Raw genomic sequence first — 27,055 nt, forward strand, 5'->3', positions numbered from 1 at the left:
AAGCAGCCAGTGCTTAGGTAAAGCTGCAGCAAGTTATTCAGAAGATCTAGCTAAAATTTCTTAAGCCACTAAGGTAGCTACACCAAACAACAGATTTTTTTTTTTTTTTTTTTTTTTTTTTTTGAGATGGGAGTCTTGCTCTGTCACCCAGGCTGGAGTACAGTGGTACAATCTTGGCTTACTGCCACCCCTGCCTCCTGGGTTCAAGCAATTCTCCTGCCTCAGCCTCCCTAGTAGCTGGAATTACAGGCATGCACCACCATGCCCAGCTAATTTTTGTATTTTTCGTAGAGACAGGGTTTCACCATGTTGGCTAGGCTGGTCTCGAACTCCTAATCTCAGATGATCCACTCACCTCGGCCTCCCAAAGTTTTGGGATTACAGGCATAAGGCACCGCGCCCGGCCCAGATTTTCAACACAGATAAAACAGTCTTCTATTGGAAGAAAATGCCATCTAGAACTTTCCTAGCTAAAGAGAAGTCAATGCCTGGCTTCAAAGCTCCAAAGGCCAAGGTGACTCTTGTTAGGGACTAATGTGGCTGGTGACTTTAAGTTAAAACCAGGCCAGGAGTGGTGGCTCATACCTGTAATCCCAGCACTTTCGGGAGGCTGAGGTGGGTGGATTACCTGAGGTCAAGAGTGCGAGACCAGCCTGGCCAGCTTGGTGAAACCCCATCATACAAAAAAAAAAAAATTAGCCAGGCATGGTGGTGCGTGCCTGTAGTCCCAGCTACTTGGGAGGCTGAGGGAGGAGAATTGCTTGAACCTGGGGGACAGAGGTTACAGTGAGTTGAGATTGCATCACTGCACTCCAGCCTGGGTGACGGAGTGAGGCGCTGTCAAAAAAAAAAAAAAAAAGCTAAAACCAATGCTCATTTACTATTCCAAAAATCCTGGGGCCCTTAAGAATTAAGCTCAATCTACTCTGCCTGTGCCCTGTCACTGGAAAAGTAAAGCCTGGATGAGAGCAGATCTGTTTACAGCAAGGTTTGCAGAGTATTTTAAGCCGACTGTTGAGACCTACAGCTTAGAAAAATATTCCTTTCAAATGATTACAGCTCACTGACAATACACCTGGTCACCCAAGAACTCCGACAGAGGCGTACAAGGAGACAATGTTGTTTTCATGCCTGCTATCACAAAACCCATTCTGCAGCCCAAAGATCAAGAGGTAATTTCAACTTTCAAGTCTTATTATTTCAGGAATACATTCTGTAAAGTTATAGCTGCCATAAATAGTGATTTCTCTGATGGATCTGGACAAAGTAAACTGTAAACCTTCTGGAAAGGATTCACCACCCCAGATGCCATTAGGAACATTCACGATTCATGGGAGGAGGTCAAAATATCAACATAAAAGAAGTATGGAAGAAGGTAATTTCAACCCTTATAAATGACTTTGAAGGGTTCAAGACTTCAGTGGAGGAAGTAACTGTAGATAGGGTAAAAACAGCAAGAGAACTAAAATTAGGAGTGGAGCTTGAAAATGTGACTGAAATGCTACAATCTCATAATCAAACGTTTTTTGTTGTTTTAATTTTTAGAGACAGAGTCTTCTTATGTTGTCCAGGCTGGAGTACAGTGGCTACTTATAGGCACAATCATAACCACTACAGCCTTGAACTCCTGGTCTCAAGCAATTCTCCTGTCCTCAGCTGGGATCACAGGCACATGGTCACTATATCCGGCTCTCCTGACCAAACTTGAACAAATGCCTCTTAGGATGAGCAAAGAAAGTGGTTTCTCGAGATGGAATCTCCTCCTAGTGATGATGCTGTGAACATTGTTGAAATGACAACGAAAGATTTAGAATATTACATAAACCTATTGATAAAAGAGTGGTGGTGTTCGAGAAGACTGAGTCTAATTTTTAAAGAAGATGTCTCCTGCAGGTAATATGCCAACAAACACCATTGCTAGCTACGGATAACTCTTTCACGAAAGGAAGAGTCCACTGACATAGTAAGCTTCCATGCTGTTTTATTTTCAGAAATTGCCACAGCCACCCCAGCCTTCAGCAATCACTGCCCTGACCAGTCAGCAGCCATCAACATTGAAGCAAGACTCTCCACCAGCAATGAGACTACAACTTGTGTAAGGCTCAGATGATCATCAGCATTTTTTAGTAATTTTTCAATGAAGGTGTGTACATTTTTTTTTTTTAGACAAAATGCTATCACACGCTTACTACAGTATAGTATAAACACAACTTTTATAAAATTCTGAGACCGGGTCTTACTCTGTCACCCAGGCTGGAATGTAGTAGTGCGATCATAGCTACTGAAATCTTAAAACTCCTAGGCTCAATTCTCCCACCTCAGCCTTTCGAGTGGCTGGGACTACAGGTGTGTGCAACCATGCCCAGCTACTATTCAAAATCTTTTTAGAGATGAGGGTCTTGCTATGTTGCCCAAACTGGTCTCAAACTCTTGGCCTTAAGCTGCCCTTCTGCCTCAGCCTCCCAGATAGCTGGGATTACAGCTATTACAGTGAAAGCCACTGCACTTGACTGTAAACATAACTCTTTATGCACTGAGAAACCACAAAATTTGTATGACTCTACTGCAATATTTGCTTTTTTGCAGTGGTTTGGAACTGAACCAGCAATATCTCCAAGGTATGCCTGTTATTTCTATTGAACTCTCTCAACTGCAGCTAGTAAATTTACAGTACAAAGAGTATTAGATATCTTCTGAAACACAGTCATATCAAGAAACTTATATGCATGTACATGTAAATCTTTTTAAAAAGCAACCTATGCATATTTCTTTTCACTTATTTACTGAAAGAAAAATTTAGAGCAATTCTTTCAATATTTCAATTAATATTTAAGTGACTAGTCTATGTCAGAGAACTAGCAGGTACTATAATACAATGAGAGCTCCCAGAACCGGCTTAAGGACAACTGGTAATATTTTTTTCATATATGGTTTAAGAAAAATAAAATAAGTTGAGTATGGTGGTTCACACCTGTAATCCCAGCATGTTGGGAGGCCAAGGCAGGTGGACTGCCTGAGGTCAGGAGTTCAAGACCAGCCTGGCCAACATGGTGAAACCAGTCTCTACTAAAAATACAAAAATTAGCTGGGCGTGGTGGCACCACCTGTAGTCCCAGCTACTTGGGAGGCTGAGGCCGGAGAATCACTTGCACCCGGAAGGCAGTGGATGCAGTGAGCCGATGGCACTACTACACTACAGCCTGGTGACAGAGTGAGACTGTGTCTCAAAAAAAAAAAAAAGAAAAAAAAGTAGCTGGGTGCAGTGGCACGTGCCTGTAATCCCAGCTACTCAGGAAGCTGAGGCAGGAGAACTGCTTGAACCCAGGAGGTGGAGGTTATTGTGAGCCAAGATTGAGTGCCACTGAACTCCAGCCTGGGCGATAGAGCAAGACTCCATAGCAAAAAAAAAAAAAAAAAAATCGGAGTCACTGAAGTTCGATAAACTTTAATAAACTTAAGTTGGTAAATAATAAAATTTAAACAGAAAGGTGAAAGCTGTAAAGACATTAAACACTCATCAAGTGTTGACTATGCCTGCTGTGAACATTCTATAGTCTCTTCCTCCCCCACCCCCGAGACGGAGTCTTGCTGTCGCCCAGGCTGCAGTGCAGTGGCGCAATGAACATTCTACAGTCTTTCCATAAAAGAATGACTGCGTCTACTGCTATCTTATAAAAAGGTAGTGAGTCTCTGTGCAAAATAGTTAAGGCAGAGCCCAAACTTTAAAACTGTAAAGCACTGTTTGAGTGACTGAAAATTTCAAAGAGAGTGATTTATCAACAAATAAAATTACAGTAAGGAATGCAATGATGAGCCTATTGTAAATAAAAAATTTCCTGAAAATCAGATTAATTGTATTTATCAAGAGAATTTAGAAATACATGATAATGATGGTCATACTACCTTTTTCTTTTTTTAAATAGACAGGATCTTACTTTGTTGCCCAGGCTGGAGAACTATCAGAGCATGATCCTTTGACACCATTTGAACTCATGAGGTCGAGGCTGCACAATTACAGTTCAGTGCAGCCTCAACCTCCTAAGCTCAAACACTCTCCCACCTCAGTTTCCCAAGTTGCTAGGATTACAGGCATGTGCCACCATGCCTGGCTAATTTTTCATTTTTTGTAGAGATGGGGTCTTACTATGTTGCCCAGTCTGGTCTCGACCTCCTGTTCTCAAGTGATTCTCCTGCCTCAACCTCTCAACGTGCTGGTGTTACAGGTATGAGTCACTTTGCCCCGTCCATAATACATCATTAAATGGCAATTTTTTCTGAAATGAAATGTTTAAGATAGACACTAATATTTTTAATCAATTTCAGAATAAAGAACTTGACTGACTTCCATACCTTTAACATCTGGATCATCAATGTGGGGCTCTAGATTTTCTATCATTTCTTCCAGTTCCTTTCTGGTGGCCATGGTGATGTTTGGAGAACTGGGCACAGGGCCTTCAGATGCTTCCTCTGGTCCCTCTGGGCTGGGTTTTCCCCCAGAGTTCTGTTCAAGCTCTATGTCTAGATCTATTTCAGGAAGTGGAGTCCTCCAGAAATGGAAGGAGTTATACAATTCCTGATCTAAGAGAGCTGAATCTTGTGAACTGGTGTCAACCTCTGGTCGCAACATAGATTTGTAGTTACCAGGTTTTTTATCATTCTCATTACTAGCTGCTTCCTGGTGAGATTCTGAGGACAAAGTACAAAGTAAAGAGCTGTCCAGTGGAACACTAATTTCACCTAGAGGCTTCCCGGATGCCTCAGCAGCATGGTCTTCCAACGTGTTTTCCAGTATGACACTGGAATTACTAACACTGAGATCTGAAGGAGTATCCTCTGGCCTGACTTGTATATCCTCTGGGGCTTCTTGATCTCTGGTCCTTTTATTGTTTTATTTGGTGGGAAAAAAAACAACATGAAAGGATAATTACTTTAAAAAAAACTGATGAAAGATATTACATATAGCATTTAGACAAGTTAAACATTAAAAATTATGGATTATCTGCACAAATTGAGTTTATGTATATTATTTATAATGCTTCTTTCTCCATCAGCTGTTCTGTGTTCAAAGATGTAAATACCTGTTAAGTGTAAGTCTAGATAGTCAAGCAATGTGTATTAGTTAGAGAAGGTAACATTTAAGAATCCTGGGATTCTATAATACCATGCTAATTTCAATAATAAATAACTAAAGTAGTGGAAACAGAAATTCGTAAAATCATTTTAAGATACATAACAATATTTAAATTATTTTATTTTTAGGATTACTTGAATTGCCTCTCTACTCCAATGACATATTGAAAAGCTGAGACCTAAAGCCTATTTGCTTACATTACACAAGGAAAATTAAAAAAAAAAATTTAATATAGTAGTAGGAAAGATACTTATTTGCTATCTCACAAAATATATTAAAATCTGCTTGAATGTAAATATTATTTCCGTTTCTTCTAAAATACTCCTCTCTACTCCCCAAGGTTTTCCTAAAATGAGGTCATAACTTAATTGATAAGGACAGAGGGTACAAATTCATTAAAGCCCACTGATTACTGCCATCTATGATCTAAACTACGACTGTAAGTGTTATTACTTGATTCAATTAAATTTAACAAGCATTTACTGAGCACCTACTAAGAGCCAGGAAATGAAATCAGTATTGAGGATTCAAATGTGAATGAGATGTAGCTCTTGCTCTTGAGATTACAATTAGAGGCAAACAGAAAAAGTGAACATATATCAGCAAATTGCTGCTAGACAGGGTGGTAAGCACAGATGCATGCACACTGAACACAGGAGGAGATGGGAGTGAAGATTAAAAGGCCTTCAAGAAAATGACATGAGTTGTGCTCAGAAGAACCAATACATGTTTATGGGGCTAAGGGGAAGAAAAAAGCATCCAAAGGAGAAACAGTACATGCAAAGGCCGGAGTGGCACACAAGGTGCGACGCATTCAGGAATCAGCAATGAGGAAATGATCGATGACAAGGATGAAAGATATCACAGGAAACACTGTATTCCAGACCAGCAGACCTCCGGAGTTCATCCTGGACCACAGGAAATCATGTAGAAGTTAAGGAAACTGTTGATAGATCTGTTGTTTTAGAAAGACCATTCTGGAGGAAGTGTAGAAAATGAGAGGTAAGACAGGTGGCAGGAATTACAGATGCGCAGGTGAAAAGTGATGATGTTCTGATGGAGGTAGTATCTTCAGGACTACAGAACAACACATTCAAACAGCAGCAAAAACCAACAGGACTTTTCCACTTATTGCATGCTGCAGGTAACAAATAACAGTTTCACAAGAAAGCTAACGGGTTCAGGTTGAGATAGGCTGAGTTAGCTATCCATGTTGGGTTCTAGGTGGTGATATCTATGAGAAAGAGGTAAAGACTGAGACAGAGGTGGAGGTCATCAACTCAGATGTGTGGGGCTGACACATGCGGAGGCAGCAAATATTAATAAAGAATAACACAACAATTGCACAGAATAACAAAGACTGAAGGCATTCTCCCTGTATAAAAGCATAACGAGCGTATTTTTAGGCTGAGGAAAACAGGTTAAAAGAGATGAAGGAACTGAAGACGCAGAGATTGATGGAATAACTGATAAAGCAATGTCTTTCTGAGAAGAGGAAAGAATATGGGCTTCAAAAACACAGAGGAACAGATTAAACAGGTGAGGAGACATTGCTTCCAAAAAACCATGAAAGGGAAATAAGGATGGCTGAATATGTAAGTAAATTCGTAAGATGAATACAGAAAAAAGCATCTGTGTGCCTTTAAATACACATAAAAAAGATGCTTAACGGGAGAATTAAAAGGACTGTGCAAAAGGAGGGTGATGTTAATACCTATGTGGGCTCCCAGTTCAACAGTCACCATCTACATTCTCATGAAATTAGGAAGTTCCCTCTCATCAAAATGCTCACTGTTTTAAAAACCATATTTTCACCAACAGGTGATTATTTTTTAAAATACTGATGAACAAAAACATATTTCTTAAGTCATCTGAAAACATAACACATTGTGACTGCATTTTAAATTCTGGTATTTTTCTTCTATTCTTGTAACTACAATATATATAGTATGCATATATAATACAATTATTTACAAGTGTGAGGAAACCAGACTTTAAGTTCTTACTCTCACACTGGCACTACATTAATATAAAACTCTGAGCCTTTTAATGACTTCTAGGATTCCTCACTTATTCCTTATTCATAAAAATGAGGAGTTGACCTAGATAACCTGTAAGATGGTTTTCTCTCTCCCAAAGGAGCTCCTGAAACTAGTGCTATTATGTAAAATAAATGTGTCTTCTATATGTCTATGAATTACGTATTTCCCATTTTGTCCATTATTAAAAAATACATAATTTTCACTTTTGTTATAAAGAACATTAGTGGGCCAACTGGTAAAATTCAATAAAGGCTACAGATTAGCTAACAGTATTGTATCAATGTTAATTTCCTAATTTTGGTAACTGGACTACAGTTACATATTAACATCTGTGTTTTAAGGAAATACATACTATTTTAAAAAGGTAAAAAGAATATGTCTAAAACGTATTCTCATAGAGTTCAGAAAAAAGAATAAAGCAAATATGGTAAAACAGTATTTGGAAAATCTAGATGGATATATGAAATTCTTTGTGATATTCTTGCAAAATTCCTGAAATCATTCAAACTAAAATTTTAAATTTATAATAAGATACTGTTCAGAAAGGGGGAAGAGAAGAGCAAATGGATAAAACTTGTAAGACCTCATATGTACTATCTAATAAATATAATGAACTTCTATTTTTGTTTATTCTTTTTTTAAGAGACAGGGTCTCACTCTGTAGCCCAGGCTGTTGTAAAGTGGTATGATCATAGCTCACTGCAGCCTCAAACTCCTGGGCTAAAGCGATCCTCCTGCCTCAGCCTCCCAAAGTGATGGAATTACAGGGGCTTGAAGTTCCTTGATCACTATCTCACCTTGCTGTTAAAATTAAATTTTAATATTCTCAGCTGCAAAAATGAACGGAGAATGACTGGTCAAATAACTGTTTGTCTGATAAATGTAAACTTGTTAGTTTGTCCAAAGTTAAAACTCTTAGAATGAAACTAGAAGACGAAGTTTTCCCTAGTACAGTATTAAATTCTGGATAGAACTATAGCATGCATGGCTTCAAAAATGTCAAAAGTATAAATTCTCTAAATTCGAATTTTTCCTGGTAAAGTATAATACTCAATGCAAAATCAAGCTGTCCAATGCTAAAATTCTGATATTCCTAATTGTCAGACTTTGAAAAGCTATTGTGCAAGACAAATTTTTTTTGAAAACTGAAGCCCTTTGTGACTCTGTATAATGAGAATTACCCTGTCTCCTAAGAGACGTAGGTATCAAGAGCACCAGAGGACAGTCCAGAAACTACCTACTTAAGGAGGAATCTAAGTGTCTTTTTGTGCCTACATAAGTTTGCAATTAATATCCTCAGAGTTCCTTACTAGAGACTATGGGCCTAGAAAATTAATTACAGGTATTTCAAGGAGAAAATGACTTGTAGAACATCTGGCTAAAGAGGCATTGTATCCTGAGATAAAAGCAAACACACTCCAGGATACACCTTCCAAGTACTGTGAATTAATTCAACGAAGTTTTAGCATTCATGAAGTATTTCCAAATTTGTGCTAAGATTTTTTTTTTCATATAGTTAGCATTAAGCTAAACTGGAAAACCCCAGCAAAAGTGGTTTAGTTACTTCAGATTTTTGAGGTCAAATCCATATTTTCCTAGAATAATTCATTCAGGATTAATATGTGCACCAAAGGGCAAGTCCCAGCAGAGACAATGGGAGGAGCTGGATGCCACAATGCATGGCCGGGAGGCTACTGATGATAGATGCCAATATGTAGCCAAAAGGATAGGATTAAAATAGTGCTCACAGCGCTACTAATGCGAAGACAAAAGCTCTGTACTTCCTGGACAAGTCAGTGAGTCTAAGACAGGACTTTGTTAAACGAGGGTATGGATGGAACAAGAAGCTTCCCAGACAGCAGCAAGTATAAAAACAGGGAGAATTAAGAGAACATGGTGCATTCAGAAAACAATGTGATAAGGAATGCTTATTTTACATACTTTCAAAATGCAGATTTGAGTATTTCAACTCTGTTTCTGTGAAGCAGGCTTTATCAGCACTTTCTTTTTTTTTTTTTTTTTTTTTTTGAGACAGAGTCTCGCTCTGTCACCCAGGCTGGAGTGCAGTGGCCGGATCTCAGCTCACTGCAAGCTCCGCCTCCTGGGTTTACGCCATTCTCCTGCCTCAGCGTCCCGAGTAGCTGGGACTACAGGCGCCCACCACCTCGCCCGGCTAGTTTTTTGTATTTTTTAGTAGAGACGGGGTTTCACCGGGTTAGCCAGACTGGTCTCGATCTCCTGACCTCGTGATCCGCCCGTCTCGGCCTCCCAAAGTGCTGGGATTACACGCTTGAACCACCGCGCCCGGCCTATCAGCACTTTCAAAGAAGCATTAATAGCCTGATCCAGGGTGAGTGAAAGATCTGATGTGTAAGTCAGATGTTTGGAATCAATACATGCTTCAAACAGTAATGAAGTGATAGTAAACATTTCTAGGGTCAGATGAAACACTATACAATAAACAGTGGTGGAAATATGTTGCCAAAAACTTTCTTACTTTGTAAGACATTTGTTTGAAAAACCTGAATCTAAGAAACTGAGAGAACTTTGAGGACAGGAACTAAGTTCTATCTTTCCACTTAAAGTTTCTGGTTCATAGTAGGTGCTCAGTTAACTTTTGCATAATCAATCAATCAATCTTAACACCACAACAGTTTAAGACAGCTTAAGACAAATGCCAGTGTGCTATCTAAGGGAGGGCAAACAAACTAATGGTTCTGAGATTTAATAATATACAGTACTACTTCTTTATAAAGATAGAATGTCAAAATGTGCAAAAGCTTTTACAATGTAAAAGCTTTTACATAACTCCTTCCTTAGCCAGGAATGCTCTCTTCCCCCCACCATATCATTAACGTAATTTAATAAGCTCTAATAATATTACTGAAGATCAGCAATACAAGTAGTATTGCCTGGACATTAAGACATACCTTATTACAATGGAAGAAGAATCAAGAAATTAAACTACCTTTAAATAGCTCTTGCAATAATGCTACACACCGGTAGACAGCAAACATGGCCTTGATAGGCACATTGTTTAGGTCAGTGAAGTTTTACTGGAACACAGCCAAGCTTGTCCATTTATGTAATGTCTATGGCTGCTTATACACTGCAAAGGCCGAGTGAGTAGTTGTGAAAGAGAAGAAAGTTTACCAACTCGTCCTATATAATTCTCTGTAAATTTATAGTTTGACTTACTAGACCCATTTCAGATTTTAAAACAAAAGTTATGTAACAGTCTTCAGTATACACAAGTAATTTGTTTAAGTATGCTGATTTCAAAAATGAAAAATAGATAACATTCCCCACCCACCATCATCACTTTTGTCAAACTCCTTGCAGCACCTGTTTTCAAAAAAAACTGACAGACTTTGCTTGCTAGGAAGACAGGTTTGAGTGATTTTCTTCCTTTACAAAAAACAGTACCTCAGGTTTGTTTGGCTATTCAGCAGGACAGTAGGAGAACGGGCAAAAAGGTAAAACAAGGCAGCAGAGAAGAAAGAAGAACTGCCAAATCAAAACACCAAGAAAGCAAATAGCACAGTATCAAGACCTACAGAAGAAAATGTCCATTAGCATCATGACAAGGGAGGGAAAAGACACTACGGTAACTCAAGCATTATAGCAGGGACTGTTTCAAAAACTTGTACAAGTGCATAACTGTAAAAGTTTGTGTACATTTCCCACATACTAATAAGTTAGGCTTGAATTAATTTTTCCCCTAAATATATATTATAATAAATTCTAAAAATTTAAATTTAATAGAAAATTTTTGATGCAAAAACATTTAAAAATAAAAATCCCAGTTGACTCTTTAAGCTTTATTTAAAACTCTGGTTTCCCTATGAGACTGATATACTTAAAACTGATATACTGGCTAATAAATATACTAAATTGGTGTTAATCATTCCAGTGCTTTCTCCTTAAACTGACAGATTACAATCACCATTGACAGAGAATCCAAGATGCACAACTAAATTATTTGACAGAAAAGGACAATAAAACCTATTCCTAAATTAAGTTTTACTCCTTAAAAAACAAAAAACAAAATATTACACAGTGTATAACAATTACCCTGTATATTGTAGATATCAATGAATGACTGACTAGGTAAATAATGTACTAAATAAACGTTTTTTTAAAAAAGTCATAATCTATAATTTAGTTTCCTATGTGCCAGGCAACTACCTAATTGTGTTACATGCATCTACTCATTCAATATGTAACCAAAGAGATACTTAACAAACAAATGCAGTTAAAAAAAAGCTCTATAAAAATATTCACCAATTTTTATACTCAAGAGAAACAGCAAACTATCAAAAAATAACATTTGTTGCAGAATAGTGGAAATAATGTTTAAAAGCAGTACAATTAGAAAACAAAAGTTTTAAAATTATACCTATTTTTGTTTTCTACTGACATCTCTTCTGAACTTTTGCTTTCTTCTTTAAAATACTGGCCTGAGCTAGATGGATTAGCAAAAGTAGATATGAAAGGCCCCAGAGACTGAAAAGCTGCTTGGCGAACCTAGGAAGAGAAAAAGGACAATTTAATAAAGGAATCGTTTTTAAAAAGAATTATACACACACACACATTATATATATTTAATAATCTACTTTCAAATGCCAAAGTATGTTTAGGATAATAATAAAGCTTTTCTAAAGGAAGCCCAAATTCAGAACTTTAGCTAGGATTGAAAAATTCTTACAAGCTATTTTCTCTGGCTGGGCGCAGTGGCTCATGCCTGTAATCCCAGCACTTTGGGAGGCCGAGCTGGGCAGATCGCTTGAGTCCAGCAGTTTGAGACCAGCCTGGGCAACATGGCGAAATCCAGTCTCTACAAAAAATACCAAAGTTAGCAGGGCATGGTGGCGCATGTCTGTGGTCCCAGCTACTCGGCAGGGCCTGAGGTGGAAGAAGCAGGTGAACCCGTGAGGCTACGTCTGTAGTGGGCCGTGATCACACCACTGCACTCCAGCCTGGGTGACAGAGCAAGACTGTCTAAAAAAAGCCCCCAAACACCACACACATCAAACAAACAAACAAATCCCTATTGGTTCTTTTTTACTTTCAATTATTTTTATCCTCTCTTGAATGTCTGAACCATGATAATCTGAGATACTATAAAACATTTGCATAGAACAAAACTAAAGAAAGTCCTGCTGTGTTCTCAAGAACAAAAAGGAAAACCAAGAGTGCCACAAAGAACATAAAAATCAATAAAGTCAACAAAATGTGATAAATATATTTAATGTTTTCAGGTAGGAAAGACTTTAATTTGTTCACTACAAGGAAGCAAGACAGATGTACCAGAAATATAATGTTAACTTAAAATATATGTCACAAAGATCTCGAAGCATAAACTATTGTTCTCGATGACTGTCTCATTTGGGGGTGATAAAAAAGTTATAGAATTTCACTTCATGTCATATTTTTGAAAATGAGAGGTTTTATGGAAGGAAGGATGGATGGACACAATCAGACAAAGGCAACAACAATGGGAAAACTGGTATGTTACTAAAACCTTGACTTTGCCACACACCAATTTCCCTGAAGTTTAGCATTCCTTTTCCTTTGAGGCAGGTCTCGCTCTGTTGTGGAGGCTGGAAAACAATGGTGCTGCCATGGCTCACTGCAGCCTCAAAATCCTTGGCTTAAGTGATCCTCCAACCTCAGCCTCATGAATAGTTGGGGCCTATAGGCATGTGCCACTACATCCAGTTAGTTTTTCTTTTTTTTTTCTTGCAGAGACAGGGTCTTGCTATGTTGCCCAGACTGGTCTTGAACTCCTAGCCTCAAACAATCCTCCCACCTCTGCCTCCCAAAGTGTTAGGATCATAGGTGTGAGTCACTGCTCCTGGCTAGCATTCCTTTTCTTAAAAAAAAAAAAAAAAAAAAGCATAATACCTTTCTCAAGTTTAAGATAATTATATAGTAAGCATGATTTTTACAAAAGCAAATAAATGTAAAGCATATCTATTATTAGTATTTACTTACTCTTGGAGAAGCATATATAAGAAATGACTCAATTGGTTTTTTAAAAAGGCTAGAATTATATACATGAGAGAGAAAAGAATAGCTCATATGTGTGTAAACTAAGGGTTTTTCTCCTCTTCGTAAGTCACCAAATATTACTTCCATAAAAGGATAAAAGGTCACTTCTAACACTGTATGCATGAATTTAATCTTCTTTGAATATTGTTAAATCTCTGAGCTTGTTCCCAATAAAGGACATAGCTTAATTTATCTAAATCATTAGTTTACCTTGTTGTTAGATTAGAATGAAAAAAGTTTAATGTGGAGGACAAATACACCTTAGAGTGTCTAGTAAGAGTTAATTAAATCCTACTATTAATCTACCTCCTTGATTTCACAAAAACAGAAACTGGAATCCAAATAAAATGACTTCTTCAATGTTACCCTATAGTTACAATGAAATCAGGACTAAAGTCCAATTTTAACTCTCCAACACACCCCACTGCGTGTAATTGAGTAATTTTCCAACACTATAAAAATATTTCTACTTTGAGCTATTCCTCAAAATAAACTGACTTTAAGCTACTGCTTTTACTACTTTCAATGACTTTAAGAAATAAACAACTAATGATTTTAAACAAAGGTTCTGGAAACCACTAAAAAACCCATAAGTCACTCAAAGAATAAATATTAAAGAATTTCAGAAATAAAATTAACTTTTAATCCAATTTTAACTTTTGAGAAGAGATAATACAGTAGATTATAACCTTCCCCAAATGGCTTAACATTGTTCAGACAAAAGACTATCTTGTCTTTTTTTTGCAACTAAATAGGCATAGTTTTTACGCGCGCATATGCGTGTGTGTGTGTGTGTGTGTGTAAAATAGGCATAAGATACATATTTTTCTCAGACAGGTGCAGCATATAGAGTCTGCCCTCTGTATCCACAGGTTCTGTGGGTTCAACTAATTGAACATTGAAAACATAGTTAGATCCATGATGGTTGTGTCTGTACGGAACAAGTAGACTTTTTCCTTGTCATTATTACCTAAATAATACAGAATAACAATTACTTACATAGCATTTATGCTGTATTAGATATAAGTAATCTAGAGATGATTTAAAGTGTACAGGAGGATGTGCATAGGTTACATGCAAATACTATGCCATTTTATATCAGAGACTTCTGAGTATCCTCAGATTTTGGTATCCACAAGTGGTCCTGGAACCAATCCTCCATGGATACCAAGGAACAGCTGTACATCTCTAAAATGACTGACACATCCATATTCTCAAATTAATAGGAACTACTGCATGTTACCAATCCAATGACCAAATACATAGCTTCACCAAGAAAACTTTAAGTAAGCTATGCTAATCTTTTCTAACAAGCCGATACAGGATATGACAAAAACATTAACATAATATCAAGGCTTAAGAGTCTTGCCCTCTACGTCAATTTTGTTTTGGGAATGAATATGCAAAGGTCCTGAGACTGATCTCTGCCATGACTGTGTGAGGTGCTCAGCTGACCCACTTCCTGGTGAAGTGAAAATTATAAAACAATAATTCAAAGCCCCTGGAAATGACCCTAGGAGCAAGCAGCAAATGAAGGGATATCAATTCCAGAAAACTGACAAAATGTCGTATACATCCTAAAAGAGCTGAGACTCTTTTTTTTTTTCTTTTTTGAGACAGAGTCTCGCTCTGTCGCCCAGGCTGGAGTGCAGTGGCGCGATCTTGGCTCACTGCAAGCTCCGCCTCTCTGGTTTACGCCATTCTCCTGTCTCAGCCTCCAGAGTAGCTGGGACTACAGGCGCCCGCCACCACGCCCGGCTAATTTTTTGTATTTTTAGTAGAGACGGGGTTTCACCGTGTTAGCCAGGATGGTCTCCATCTCCTGACCTCGTGATCCACCCTCCTCAGCCTCCCAAAGTGCTGGGATTACAGGCGTGAGCCACCGCGCCCGGCCGACCATTTCCTCCTTATACTACCTCCAGTGAGGTGAGGTGTGAGACTGCAGTGTGCTGTAGCCAAGCACACTGGGGTCTGCTCTCCCGCAGCTCCTGGGCACAGGCTGCTTTGCTCCAGCTACCTGATGCTGAGGCCCAGTCCTGAGTGACAGCAGCTGAGGGGTGAGGCTCCTTTCTTCCACCCTCCTATGGGTGTGGCACACTGAAAAGGCTGGGGCCCCAAAAGCCACTGGTCCAGCTCACAGGGTGGTGAGTCCTCACCAGGAGAAAGAAGCCAATGGAACCTCAGGCTGCTGCCCTTCCATACCCAACAAGCCCCTGTCATACCAGCGTGACTGTGGGCAGACCCAAAGCTGTACCTCCTAGAATGGGGAAACAGTCTTCACCCAAGCATTCCAGCCAGTCACTAAACAAGCAAATAATGGTAACAAGCCCCATGGGGGAGCAAGGACAACCAGTATCAACGTTACTACATATATTATCTAAAACGTTCAACTCTCAACAAAACATTACGAGGCAGGCAAAAAAAAAAAAAAAAAAATTCCATACATTAGGGGGATAAAAGAGACAGGCAACAGAAACTGATTGTGAGAGCAATCAGATTTCAGACTTAAAAAAAGACTTCAAAGTAGCTATTATAAACATGTTCAGAGAACCAAAGGAAATGATGATTACAGAAGTAATGGGAGGTATGGGGACAGTGCTGCATCAACTAGAGTATAACATCAATAAAGAGAAATTATAAAAAAGAACCAGATGAAAATTCTACAGCTGAAAAGTGCAATGACTAAAATAAAGTCAATACATGAGCTCAACAGTAGATCTGACCTGGCAGAACAAAGAATTGATCTACTGAAGATAGATCAATAGAGATTATGCAAGCCAAAGAATAGAGAGGAGAAAAAATGAGGAAAAATGAAAAGGGCCTCAAAGAAATGTAGGCCACCGTTAAGCACATTAACATATATACAATAGGAATATTACAGGGAGAGAAGAGAAAGAAAAATATTTGAAGAAATGTTGGCTCAAAATTTTTCAAATGTATAGAAAAACGTAACTTACATAACTAGGAAGTTCAATCAACTCAACTCCAAGTAGTATAAACTAAAAGAGCTACACATACGGATTCATCACAGTAAAAATTCTGAAAGTCAAAGGCAAGGAGAAAAATCCAGAAAGCAACAAGAGAAAAATGACACATCCCTTACAAGGGAACCCCAATATGATTAACAGCTGACTTCTCAGCAGAAACAGAAGAGGTCAGAGGCAGTGGCATAACACACCCAATCTCACGTTAAGCAAAGCTGTCTTTCAAAATCAAAGGTGAAATAAAGACATTCAAAGATAAATGAAAACAGTTGTTTGCAGAACTACATTAACAAGAAATTCTAAAATTAAGTTTTTCAGGTTGAAAGCCATTTACCCCAGATGATAATTCAAAGAAGGAAGGAAGACCTCTAATCCATAACCTAACCTTCTGCCTAAAGAAGCAAACTAAAAGCAAGCAGAAGTGAGAATAAAGATTAAAATGGAAATTAATGAATAATAGAAAAATAGAGAAAACCAATGAAACCAAAAGTTGGTTCTTTAAAAAGCTCAACAAAACGGACAAACCTTTAGCAGACTGGCCAAGAAACAGAGACAAGACTCCAATTACTCAAATAGGAAATGAAAGAAGAGGCATTACTACTGACATTACAGAAATTAAAAGATGATAAAGGAATCCTACATATAATCATATACCAACAAAATTAAGTAACTGAGATGAAATGTACAAAATTCCTAGAAAGATACAAACTATGAAAACTGACTCAAGAAAAAAACACCCAACAGACCTATAACAAGTGAAGAGATTGAATTAGGAATTTTAAAACTATCGGCAAAGAAAAGCCCAGGCCCAGACGGCTTCACCACTGAACTCAACCAAACATTTAAGGAATAATCAATACCAATTCTCCAAAAACCCTCTCAAAAATAGTAGAAGAGGGAACATTTCCTAACACATTTTATAAGACCATTATTACTCTGACAAAGCCAGACAAAGGCACCATAAGAAAACTACAGACTAATATCTCTCATGATAAGGACACAAAAATCCTCAACCAAATACTGACAAACTGAATCCAGCAACATATAAAAAGAGTTATACACTATGACCAAGTGGGACTTACTCCAAAGACGCAAGTGGTTTACCATCTAAAAATTAATTAACATAATACAACATGCCAATTAAATAAAAATCAACAGGACTTAAAGTTGTAAACAAATTTTTGTCCTGTTACAAAAAAACATAAAAACTATTAATATAGGAGTCTTTCTACTGTCTATTCCTAAAAGTATAAAAAATAATATATCTTAAATTATAAGTTATTTCTTATGAGGTCAAAATTATGTTTGCTTTAAAACGGACACAAATGTATTATTTTATAAAAGTGATAATCAAAACCCTACCCAACGTGAAGGATCACTGATCAAATTAATAAAAAGTGCTGATAATTTGGTCCGTCGGATTTCTTGACATGTTGCACATGAAACTGCCATGAAGCATTCAGCACAAGCCTTTCGGACTCCCCATACATTATCAGAACAAAGCTGGAAAAATCTGGGCAGCTATGTGAAAAGGAAAGAGTTTTGTTAGTTGGATAAAGATAGCAGATTTCATTAGTTACTTCGTTTTCATTTTCTGCTTTGTTTTTTTTGTCTGTTTGTTTGTTTTGAGACAGAGTCTCACTCTTTTGCCCAGGCTGGAGTGAGGTGGTGCGATCTCGGCTCACTGCAAACTCCGCCTCCCGGGTTTAAGCGATTCTCCTGCCTCAGCCTCCCAAGTAGCTGGGATTACAGGCGTGTGCCACCACGCCCAGCTAATTTTTGTATTTTTAGTAGAAATGAGGTTTCGCCATGTTGGCCAGGCTGTTCACGAACTCCTGACCTCAGGTGATCCACCCACTTTGGCCTCCCAAAGTGCTAGGATTACAAGTGTGAGCCACCACGCCTGGCCTCAGTATTTTAAATACTGGATTGTCTTAAAAAGTAGGATCTATTCGTATTTATACTCAACAATTTTCAATAAATCACATCTAATTTATAACTCAACTGGCTATGCAAAAGCACTCTCAACAATCATAGCTTAATGTTATACAAGCGCTTGCCCCTGAACTTAATTATTTTGCATAAGAGATGGCTTCAGAAACTCTTTAGGTATGGTGCCTTATACATCAAGTATATGCATCTTGTGTACTACTTGAAACTAACTTGCTATACATTTAATATGCCATCAACATTCTTGAGGGTTGCAATAAAATTAAAGATTCAATTGAACAAGAATTGATTTGCTTAACAGAAATGGAAGAGGTAAAAACAGATCAATGGTTCTGAAACATATCTATATTTTTAATAAATATCAAAAATATAATTCAAACGCCCAGATTACAGATATTTAAACTCCTAAATTCAAAGTTATTATCTTTCTGGTTTATATTCATGGAATTGTGTTAATAAAACTTTGGAGTAAATGTGTGCATTTCAAACTTTATGTACTACTTTGTAACTCACACTGTTTACTCCTTTGTATCTGCAATGCTTACCAACATTTCTTCAGTAGCTTGCTGGCCAACTACACTGCAAATATCTCCAAAATTGGCAGCACAGACCTGACAACAAAAGCATCATTGACATTTCAAAATATTACACATAGGCTTCTTCTAAGATAATCTTTTAAATGTCATGTATCAGTACATTAACCACTAGCACTATGTTTTTAAACAGAAGAAAAAAAAATACCTTTCGAACGTGAAACATTCTGCAATCGCAGCACATCTCACAAAACCTAGGGAGGATAAGACGCTCTGTAATGTCCTTCCCAACCATGGGAGCCATTTTGCACATTATCTAAAATAAGTAAGAACAAACACACAACTGAAAATATCAAGTAAGGCTCTTTCAGTTAAATTTAATAACTTAATAAAAGTATATAATTTAAGGAAACAAAATATGATATGGCATCATTATACTATATACATCACAGAAAATATTCATAGCCAATTACTAATTTCATCTTATCTAAGCAGGAAACAAAGACAGATATTAACCACAATCAATAAAAACAACCAATAAATACTTCATGCCCAGTAAACCCACGGAAAATCCTAACAATTTCATTTTTGTCCAGTTTCCATCTTATTACTACTTCATCATTTTGCCTGGTAATTTTAAAAGCAAAACAAACAAAAATCTACATTTTCCCAATTAAAAAAATTAGTGACTGTTCAAGGGGAAAATTATCCCCAGGAAAGATCTAGATTTAGCATATCTGTATTGCTAAGAAAATAATTCAGTCCTTGCCTTGAAAAGCACCCAGTGAACTAAAGGTCATACATATCAGAACCATGTTCTGGTTTTGCAAAGCTTCAGTTCCAGGGAAAGCATGGACACAGTTCTGATATAGGCATGTTTCAGTTAAAAGCAGACAAAGTGAGGATTAACTTTATTTGAAAACTGGCCCTCTATTTAGATACATTGCTCCCGCAGTTAACACAGAAAGAAATGGGATAGCCTGTCGTCATTTAACAATTCTATCAATTGCTAGACTGTACAAACAGGACAAAATAAAGAAGTAAAAGAGATACATAAAGATTGTAAAGAGAGAAAATTCTCTCTATTCAAATATGACATGGTTGTCTATATAGAAAATCAGAAGGAATCTACAAAGAAGCCACCAGAATAAATAAGTATGTTTAGGAAGGTTGTAGGCTATAAATTAGACTACAAAAATCTATTCTATTTCTACAAATTAGCAATGAACTGGAAAATTTAAAAACAGTATCATTCACAGAAGTACTTTTAAAAAAATATGAAATTGAATGAAATATACTCAAGAACTTTCTGCTGAAAACTATAAAAGATTAAAGATACAAATCAAAGACCTAAATAAATAGATCTACTGTGTTCAGAGACTGTAAAACTGGCAATTCTCTCCAAATTGATCTACAGATTCAACACTATCCCCATGAAAATCCCATCATCATCAGAACTGGAGACAAGGCCTACATCTCCTAAATCCCAAAGTCAGTTTTGTTTTTTGAATAAGCATCTCCATGCTCTAGTTAACAATTCAAAGTTATGCTGTATATCACTGATGTAGCATAACTAAATTTATTTAAAAGTGAATTATTTTATTAAAAAATTAGTTTTTATTAAGAAATAATTATAACTTCTCTATCAAGATAGAGAAAATATGGAAGCCAAGGAATATAAAACATGACCAAAAAACAAACACAACTGTAAGAGAATCATGAGATTCCTACTACCACTGGATATAGTTTTTAAATTTTTTATTATAATGTTTTACTAATTTCACATTGCATCGAGAATGATAATACAGCAAGTTAAACGGCTCAATATAAAACAAAAATTAGGCCAAGACGAAAACTGACTTCCTTCATTGAAAAAATCTTCAAGTAAAAAAAGAAATAGTGATGTTTTGAAACTAGGAAGAAGTGGTGGTTATACAACTTTGTGAACATATTAAATGCCACTAACACTTTAAAATGATTTTATGTCATGTAAGTTTCACTTCAATAAAAACATTACTGAAAAAGTAAATTTATTATTAACTGGTAACTGAGTATCTAAAAATAATAGATTCAAGAAATTCTTCAAGGGAAAGAGACTAGAAAGATCATCTAATTCATCCCACTAATGATAATCCAGAAGCACTACATATAGTGTAATTTTTTTAAAATATCAACAAAGATGTAACCATATTATTTTAGGTTTAAGGAGTGAACTCTTACTATCCAAATAGATTTGAATAAATTTACCATCAGAATTACTACTATCCGAACTCAGGAACCACAGATGTGAATCACAACAGATACTACTCCATTCTAATTCATGCCCTCTCATGGCCTTCAAGTAATCAGAATATTTGCAAACTAAGTAAAAAAAACCCAGAATCTTCCTATTACATTTGACTTTATGATGTGCATAATGGCTTAACAATCTGTATATTCTTCTGATAACCATCAATGATGTCCTATTTCCCGGGAAATGTACTTGCCTGACCATCTTTCCCACAAAGACCGTACCTGTCAGAGCAGGAGCCAAGTATTATTTTATTTCCACTGTGCTGACAGTGCCTAGAAAAGTGCTCAATACCTGCTGAAGGGGTTCAAGTGTTTCTTCGTTCAATACAGGGTTTTTAAAATTTTAACTGCACTGATAAAATAACCATTTCAGTTTTCCATTTTGACATAATAATTTACAATTATTTATTGTTTTCTTATTGTTTGCAGAAGGTACATTTTCCTTTGTAAGCATTTATGTCCCTTTCTAGCCCTGATTATATTTCAAATTTAATGATTTGTGGCAACTTTAACAGAAAAATGTTAAACAAGGTAAAGCAGCCTTTTCTTTTCTTTTTTTTTTTTTTTTGAGACGGAGTGTCGCTCTGTCGCCCAGGCTGGAGTGCAGTGGCCGCATCTCAGCTCACTGCAACCTCCGCCTCCCGGGTCTACGCCATTCTCCTGCCTCAGCCTCCCGAGTAGCTGGGACTACAGGCGCCCGCCACCTCACCCGGCTAGTTTTTTTTGTATTTTTTAGTAGAGACGGGGTTTCACCGTATTAGCCAGGCTGGTCTCGATCTCCTGACCTTGTGATCCGCCCGTCTCGGCCTCCCAAAGTGCTGGGATTACAGGCTTGAGCCACCGCGCCCAGCCCTTTTTTTTTTTTTTTTAGACAGAGTCTTGTTCTGTCAACCAGGCTGGAATGCAGTGGAATGATCTCCGCTCACTGTAACCTCTGCCTCCCAGGTTCAAATAATTCTCGTGCCTCTGCCTCCAGAGTAGCTGGGATTACAGGCATGTGCCGCTACACCCAGCTAATTTTTTTTGTATTTTTAGTAGAGATGGGGTTTTGCCATGTTGGCCAGGCTGATCTCAAACCCCTGGTCTCAAGTGATCCTCCCACTTTGGCCTCCCAAAGTGCTGGGATTACAGGAGTTAGCCACTGCACCCAGCCCAGCCTAATTTTTTTTTTTTCCTTGAGGCAGAGTCTTGCTCTGTCACCCAGGCTGGAGTGCAGTGGCCTGATCTTGGCTTACTACAACCTCCACCTCCTCCCAGGTTCAAATGATTCTCCTGCCTCAGTCTCCCAAGTAACAGGGACTACAAATGCACACCACCATGCCTGGCTAATTTTTGTATTTTTTTAGTAGAGCCAGGTGTCACCATGTTGCCCAGGCTGGTCTCAAACTCCTGATCTCAAGTGATCCACTCACCTCAGCCTCCCAAAGTGCTGGGATTATTAAAGGCATGAGCCACCGCACCCGACCCCAGCCTAACTTTTAATAAGCACCTCTTATCAGCCACATTTTGCATAAACGGAAAAATGCCATTTGACTTACAGCCACAGCTTCTGTTTTCACGTCATCATTGCTATCTGGGGCTGTCAGCTCTATGAGGACAGGGCACACTTTGGTCTCCACATCAAATCGTTCAATGAGCTCCTGCTCCAGCAGAGCCAACAAAGCTGCCTGACTTGTTTTCCTCACCTAGGAGAAAAATAACAACACAGACAAAGTACATATGCGACACAACAAAATTCTACCACTTGACTTTTAAAACAAAGATTTCTCACCTCAAAGGGACCCATAACTGGCAAAACTCTGCAAATAAATGTTTGTGTTTATTTTCTTCAACTATTACAAAGACTACAGAACTTGGTAGATTGTGTTGTAACAGAGGAAGTGGACAGAGCCATCCTGGTAAAAGGTGCCTCACAAAGTAACAAACATTTTGAGGGACCCCTAGGAGGTTACCAAGTGACAGTGCAGTTACTAGGCATTGTCTATAATGGCATTAAAGGGATCTACTAGATTTGTCAGACTCTAAACACACCATGTCTAAGATAAATGTTCATTTTTGAAAAACAGTAACCGAGTTAAAGAGGAAAAAAACATTCCAAAGAGAACACTTAGGCTAGGCTATTCTCCATATATTACACTACGCAAATTTCTTTTAAGAACATAAAAATGGTACTCTTACCTGATTATTCTGATCTGCAAGATATCTAACCACAATAGGTAGTAAGAATTTGGAAAAAGCGTATGGTATTGAAGGCCGGTTTTCTTGACAAAACAGTGCGATGTGAGGCACCTGTTCCATCAGCTCCGCTCTCACAGTTGGTTCTATTGAGATAACAGCAATGTGAGCAAACATGTTCTCCTGCAGCAACAAAACCTTTATCTGGACTTGAGGATACTTAGGAAGGCTTTGGATTTTCATCTTCAAAATATAAAGGACTTGGGACAACATCCTTTAATTCTGCAATCCTTTTCAGAATCATACACAGATCAATCCCATGAGTGAAAGGAGGACCTTATCTTCACCCCAAGCTTCTGTTGTTCACAGTATGCACTGAGTATCTAACCATTTCTTAACAATAAATTTATTCATCACCTACACTGTGCCACACTGTGCGAGGGGTTAAATATCCTATCTGATATTTACATCAATACTGTGATACATACATAGTATTATCGATAAATTCCACTATTTAAGAACCTACTAGGACAAGTCATAAAAACTAGCTCCTAATCTCAACTTAGTCAATAAATGAAAGATACATAATTAGACTTAACTAAGACTAAAAATGGGTAAATGAAAATTAAAGGTGACAAGTGTTTTTTAAAAACCTGAAAAGACCCAAGTGCATATGGCAAATTTAAATGTGAGAAATATGGCATTTCAAATCTCTGGGCTTCAAAAAGATGAAATGTCTAAGAAGCAGCAGTAGGAAAATCAGCTAGTTAGCACGGAACGAAAGTACCTACTGCACATCATACATAAAGATCAAAAGTACTAAAAGATAATATTAAATGTTCAATCTTGAGACGGGAAGACAAAACCCAAAAATCAACCATAAGACCAACTAATTTTACTTTATAAAAACTTTATTATAGGCTGGGTGTGCCTATAATCCCAGCACTTTGAGAGGCCGAGGCGGGCAGATCACTTGAGGTCAGGAGTTCGAGACCAGTCTGGCCAACATGGTGAATCCCGTCTCTACTAAAAATACAAGAATTAGCCAGGGGTGGTGGCACATGCCTCTAATCCCAGCTATTCCAGAGGCTGAGACAGTAGAATCACTTGAACCCGGGAGGTGGAGGTTGCAGTGAGCCAAGATAGCGCCACTGCACTCCACTCTGGGCGACAGAGCAAGACTCTGTCTCAAAAACAAACAAATGAAAAAACTTTATTATAGATAAGATACCATATTCAGTTAAAAGGGAAAACAGCCTGGGAGCATATTCATGTATAACAGAGTATTAGGAAGTCAACTACACAAAGAACACACTGTTCAAATAAATAATAAAAGACAATAACGATACAAGTAGGCAATTCATAGAAGACATGCAAGTGACTGAAATACAGACAGACATGATGGATTATCAGTAACAAGTCATTGTATTGGACCTAACTAGAACTTTGGTGCCCATTATCATTATGCATTATTAAAATTACATTAAATACGTATGAATGTGTCTACTAGGATTTCAGATCTCAACAGAGAAATTGACATAGCTTTAAATAGAAAATATGTTATTTTACAAAGTTCAGAATCTTATCAACAAACCAATATCTGGAATTTCTATTATACTGTTGTACCACGTGAAGTTGGCCAGATATGAACAAAATAGAGTGTTTCTGTTTTGAAGAAAAAAAGTAAACATACAGGCCTCTGCTATTCTCACGGATCCTGAATTTTCTAAGTTAACACTGACAATTGCTTATATTTTTGAAGCAAAAGAAGGACACAAGTTATGGTTTCAGTTAAAAATGAAATAAGCAACTTTTCTTTCCTCAAAGCCCTGCTTAGGCAAATAGACTAATGGGGTGGGGGGGGGGTGGGGAAGCCCAGAAACAGACACATGCATGTATAGACAACTGATTTATTACAAGGTGAACTGGGAAAGATGGCCTTCTCAATAAAGGGTATTGTGTCAACTGGCTCCTCATATTAAAAAAAAAAAAAAAAAAGAAACTTGTCCTCCACTTCATATCATGCACATGAACAAATTCCAGGTGGAATACAGATCTGAATGTCAAGGCAAAAAACAATAAGGCTTCTCTGTGTTAGAGAAAACAGGAAAAGATATTTATTATGACTTTGAGATTGGAGAAAATCTCTAAGAAGACAAAAGCAGCACAACCCACAAAGGAAAAGCACTTCTCTTCTTTAGGAAGCATCACTATGAGCGCAAACACAAGGCACAGAGTGAAAAAGATATCTTCAATACACATCAACAACACAGGGCTCATATGCAGAATGAATTCCTGTAAATCTGTAAGAAAATGACTGCCAATTTTTTAAAGGGGGAAGAGACTTAAGACATTTCAAAAAAGAAGCCGGGCATGGTGGCTCATGTCTGTAATCCCGGTACTTTGGGAGACTGAGTTGGGTGGATCACGTGAGGTCAGAAATTCAAGATCAGCCTGGCCAACATGGAGAAATCCCATCTCTACTAAAAATACAAAAATTAGGTGGGCGTGGTAGTGCATGCCTATAATCCCAGCCACTCGAGAAGCTGAGGCAGAAGAATCACTTGAACCCAGGAGGAGGAGGTTGTAGTGAGTCCAGGTCGTGCCACCGCATTCCAGCCTGGATGACAGAGTGAGACTCCATCTCAAAAAAAAAAAAAAAAAAAAAGGATACCCAAATAGCCAGTAAGTATATAACCAGGTATGAACTTCACTGGCTATTGAGGAAATGTAAATTACAACCACAATGAGAAACCACTACACATCCATCCATTCCAGGGGAAAATAATAAAAGCAGTTGGTAAATTTTGGGGAATAAAAAAATCAAGATAAAAGCTAATGAAAGGTAAGGCAGAAGACTGAAAGGTTCTCAGCTGCTTATTTGTCTAAACAAAGGATACATATTTCATTCACTTCAGAGCTATGTTATTATTCAATAGTCTTTATCTTACCCAGATATCACAATAAGCCCAGTCCTACAAATTAGAAACCTCAGGGTGAAATCCTCTCTCTTCCTCACTCTATCCGGAGGTTAGCCTTGGAATCCCTCCCAGCACTTCAATTTCTATCCAACAATTCATCCTTATAACAATTAACTGGCTGGTCACGGTGGCTCATGCCTGTAATCTCAGCACTTTGGGAGGTTGAGGCAGGTGGATTACTTGAGGTTAGAGAAGTTCCAGACCATCCTGGCCAACATGGTAAAACCCCTTCTCTACTAAAAATACAAAAATTAACTGGGTGTAGTGGTGCATGCCTGTAATCCCAGTTACTCGGGAGGCTGAGGCAGGAGAATTGCTTGAACCTGGGAGGCAGGGGTGGTTGCAGTGAGTGGAGATCACGCCACTCTGCTCTAGCTTGGGCAACAGAGCAAGACTCTGTCTCAAAAACAAAAACACCCAATTAATTGGTATAGTCTTCCAATTAGTCTTCTTGTCACCCATCTTTTTCACCATATCAGTTCATACTGCTACACCACACTGTTCTAAATCACAAAACAGGTAAAGTCATCAGCATGGTTTGTTATAAACCTTTACAATCTAGCCCTCACCTACCTTATTTAACAGCCTAATTTTTCTAACCTGGAAACTCAGCAGGTTAGTCTCATTGTCAGGTTGGCCTCATTGTTGACCAAACGGGCCACCTTCTTGAACTCCTCTGTCTTTTCCTCTCCTGGGTGCGCCCTTTCCCCTCTCTATACCTCATGATTCTATCAAATCCAACGTAAACGTCACTAACTTTCTGAAGCCTGCCCCGATCCTTCCCACTGTAATTTACTGTTTATATGTTGGCTGCATTCACTAAACTGTTAATTTGGCGACAGAAATCCTTGTTCACCTTAATGACTGCTCTAGCATTTAATCTAGAACCTGGTATAGAGTAGGTACTGTTTGA

The 27,055-nt window shown here is 37.9% G+C and overlaps 2 protein-coding genes across 4 annotated transcripts in view; one reads left to right on the forward strand and one right to left on the reverse strand.

Annotated features, from left to right (window-relative positions):
- The window catches only part of RAB31 (RAB31, member RAS oncogene family), a 431,066-nt gene that overhangs the window by 123,464 nt on the left and 280,547 nt on the right, over nucleotides 1-27,055 (forward strand). The window lies entirely within an intron of this gene.
- PPP4R1 (protein phosphatase 4 regulatory subunit 1) overlaps nucleotides 1-27,055 on the reverse strand; it is a 71,910-nt gene that overhangs the window by 19,131 nt on the left and 25,724 nt on the right. For all 3 annotated transcript variants that reach the window (XM_050767374.1, XM_050767373.1, XM_050767372.1), the window contains exons 5-11: nucleotides 23,165-23,307; nucleotides 22,525-22,671; nucleotides 18,903-19,010; nucleotides 18,707-18,772; nucleotides 17,574-17,732; nucleotides 11,573-11,700; nucleotides 4,351-4,877 (exon numbers count right to left, since the gene is read on the reverse strand). In XM_050767374.1, the coding sequence (XP_050623331.1) occupies nucleotides 4,351-4,877; nucleotides 11,573-11,700; nucleotides 17,574-17,732; nucleotides 18,707-18,772; nucleotides 18,903-19,010; nucleotides 22,525-22,671; nucleotides 23,165-23,307 (1,278 nt within the window). The remainder of the gene's footprint in view (nucleotides 1-4,350; nucleotides 4,878-11,572; nucleotides 11,701-17,573; nucleotides 17,733-18,706; nucleotides 18,773-18,902; nucleotides 19,011-22,524; nucleotides 22,672-23,164; nucleotides 23,308-27,055) is intronic.

The sequence above is a fragment of the Macaca thibetana genome, chromosome 18 (genome assembly GCF_024542745.1).
Source record: "Macaca thibetana thibetana isolate TM-01 chromosome 18, ASM2454274v1, whole genome shotgun sequence".
Taxonomy (NCBI): domain Eukaryota; kingdom Metazoa; phylum Chordata; class Mammalia; order Primates; family Cercopithecidae; genus Macaca; species Macaca thibetana.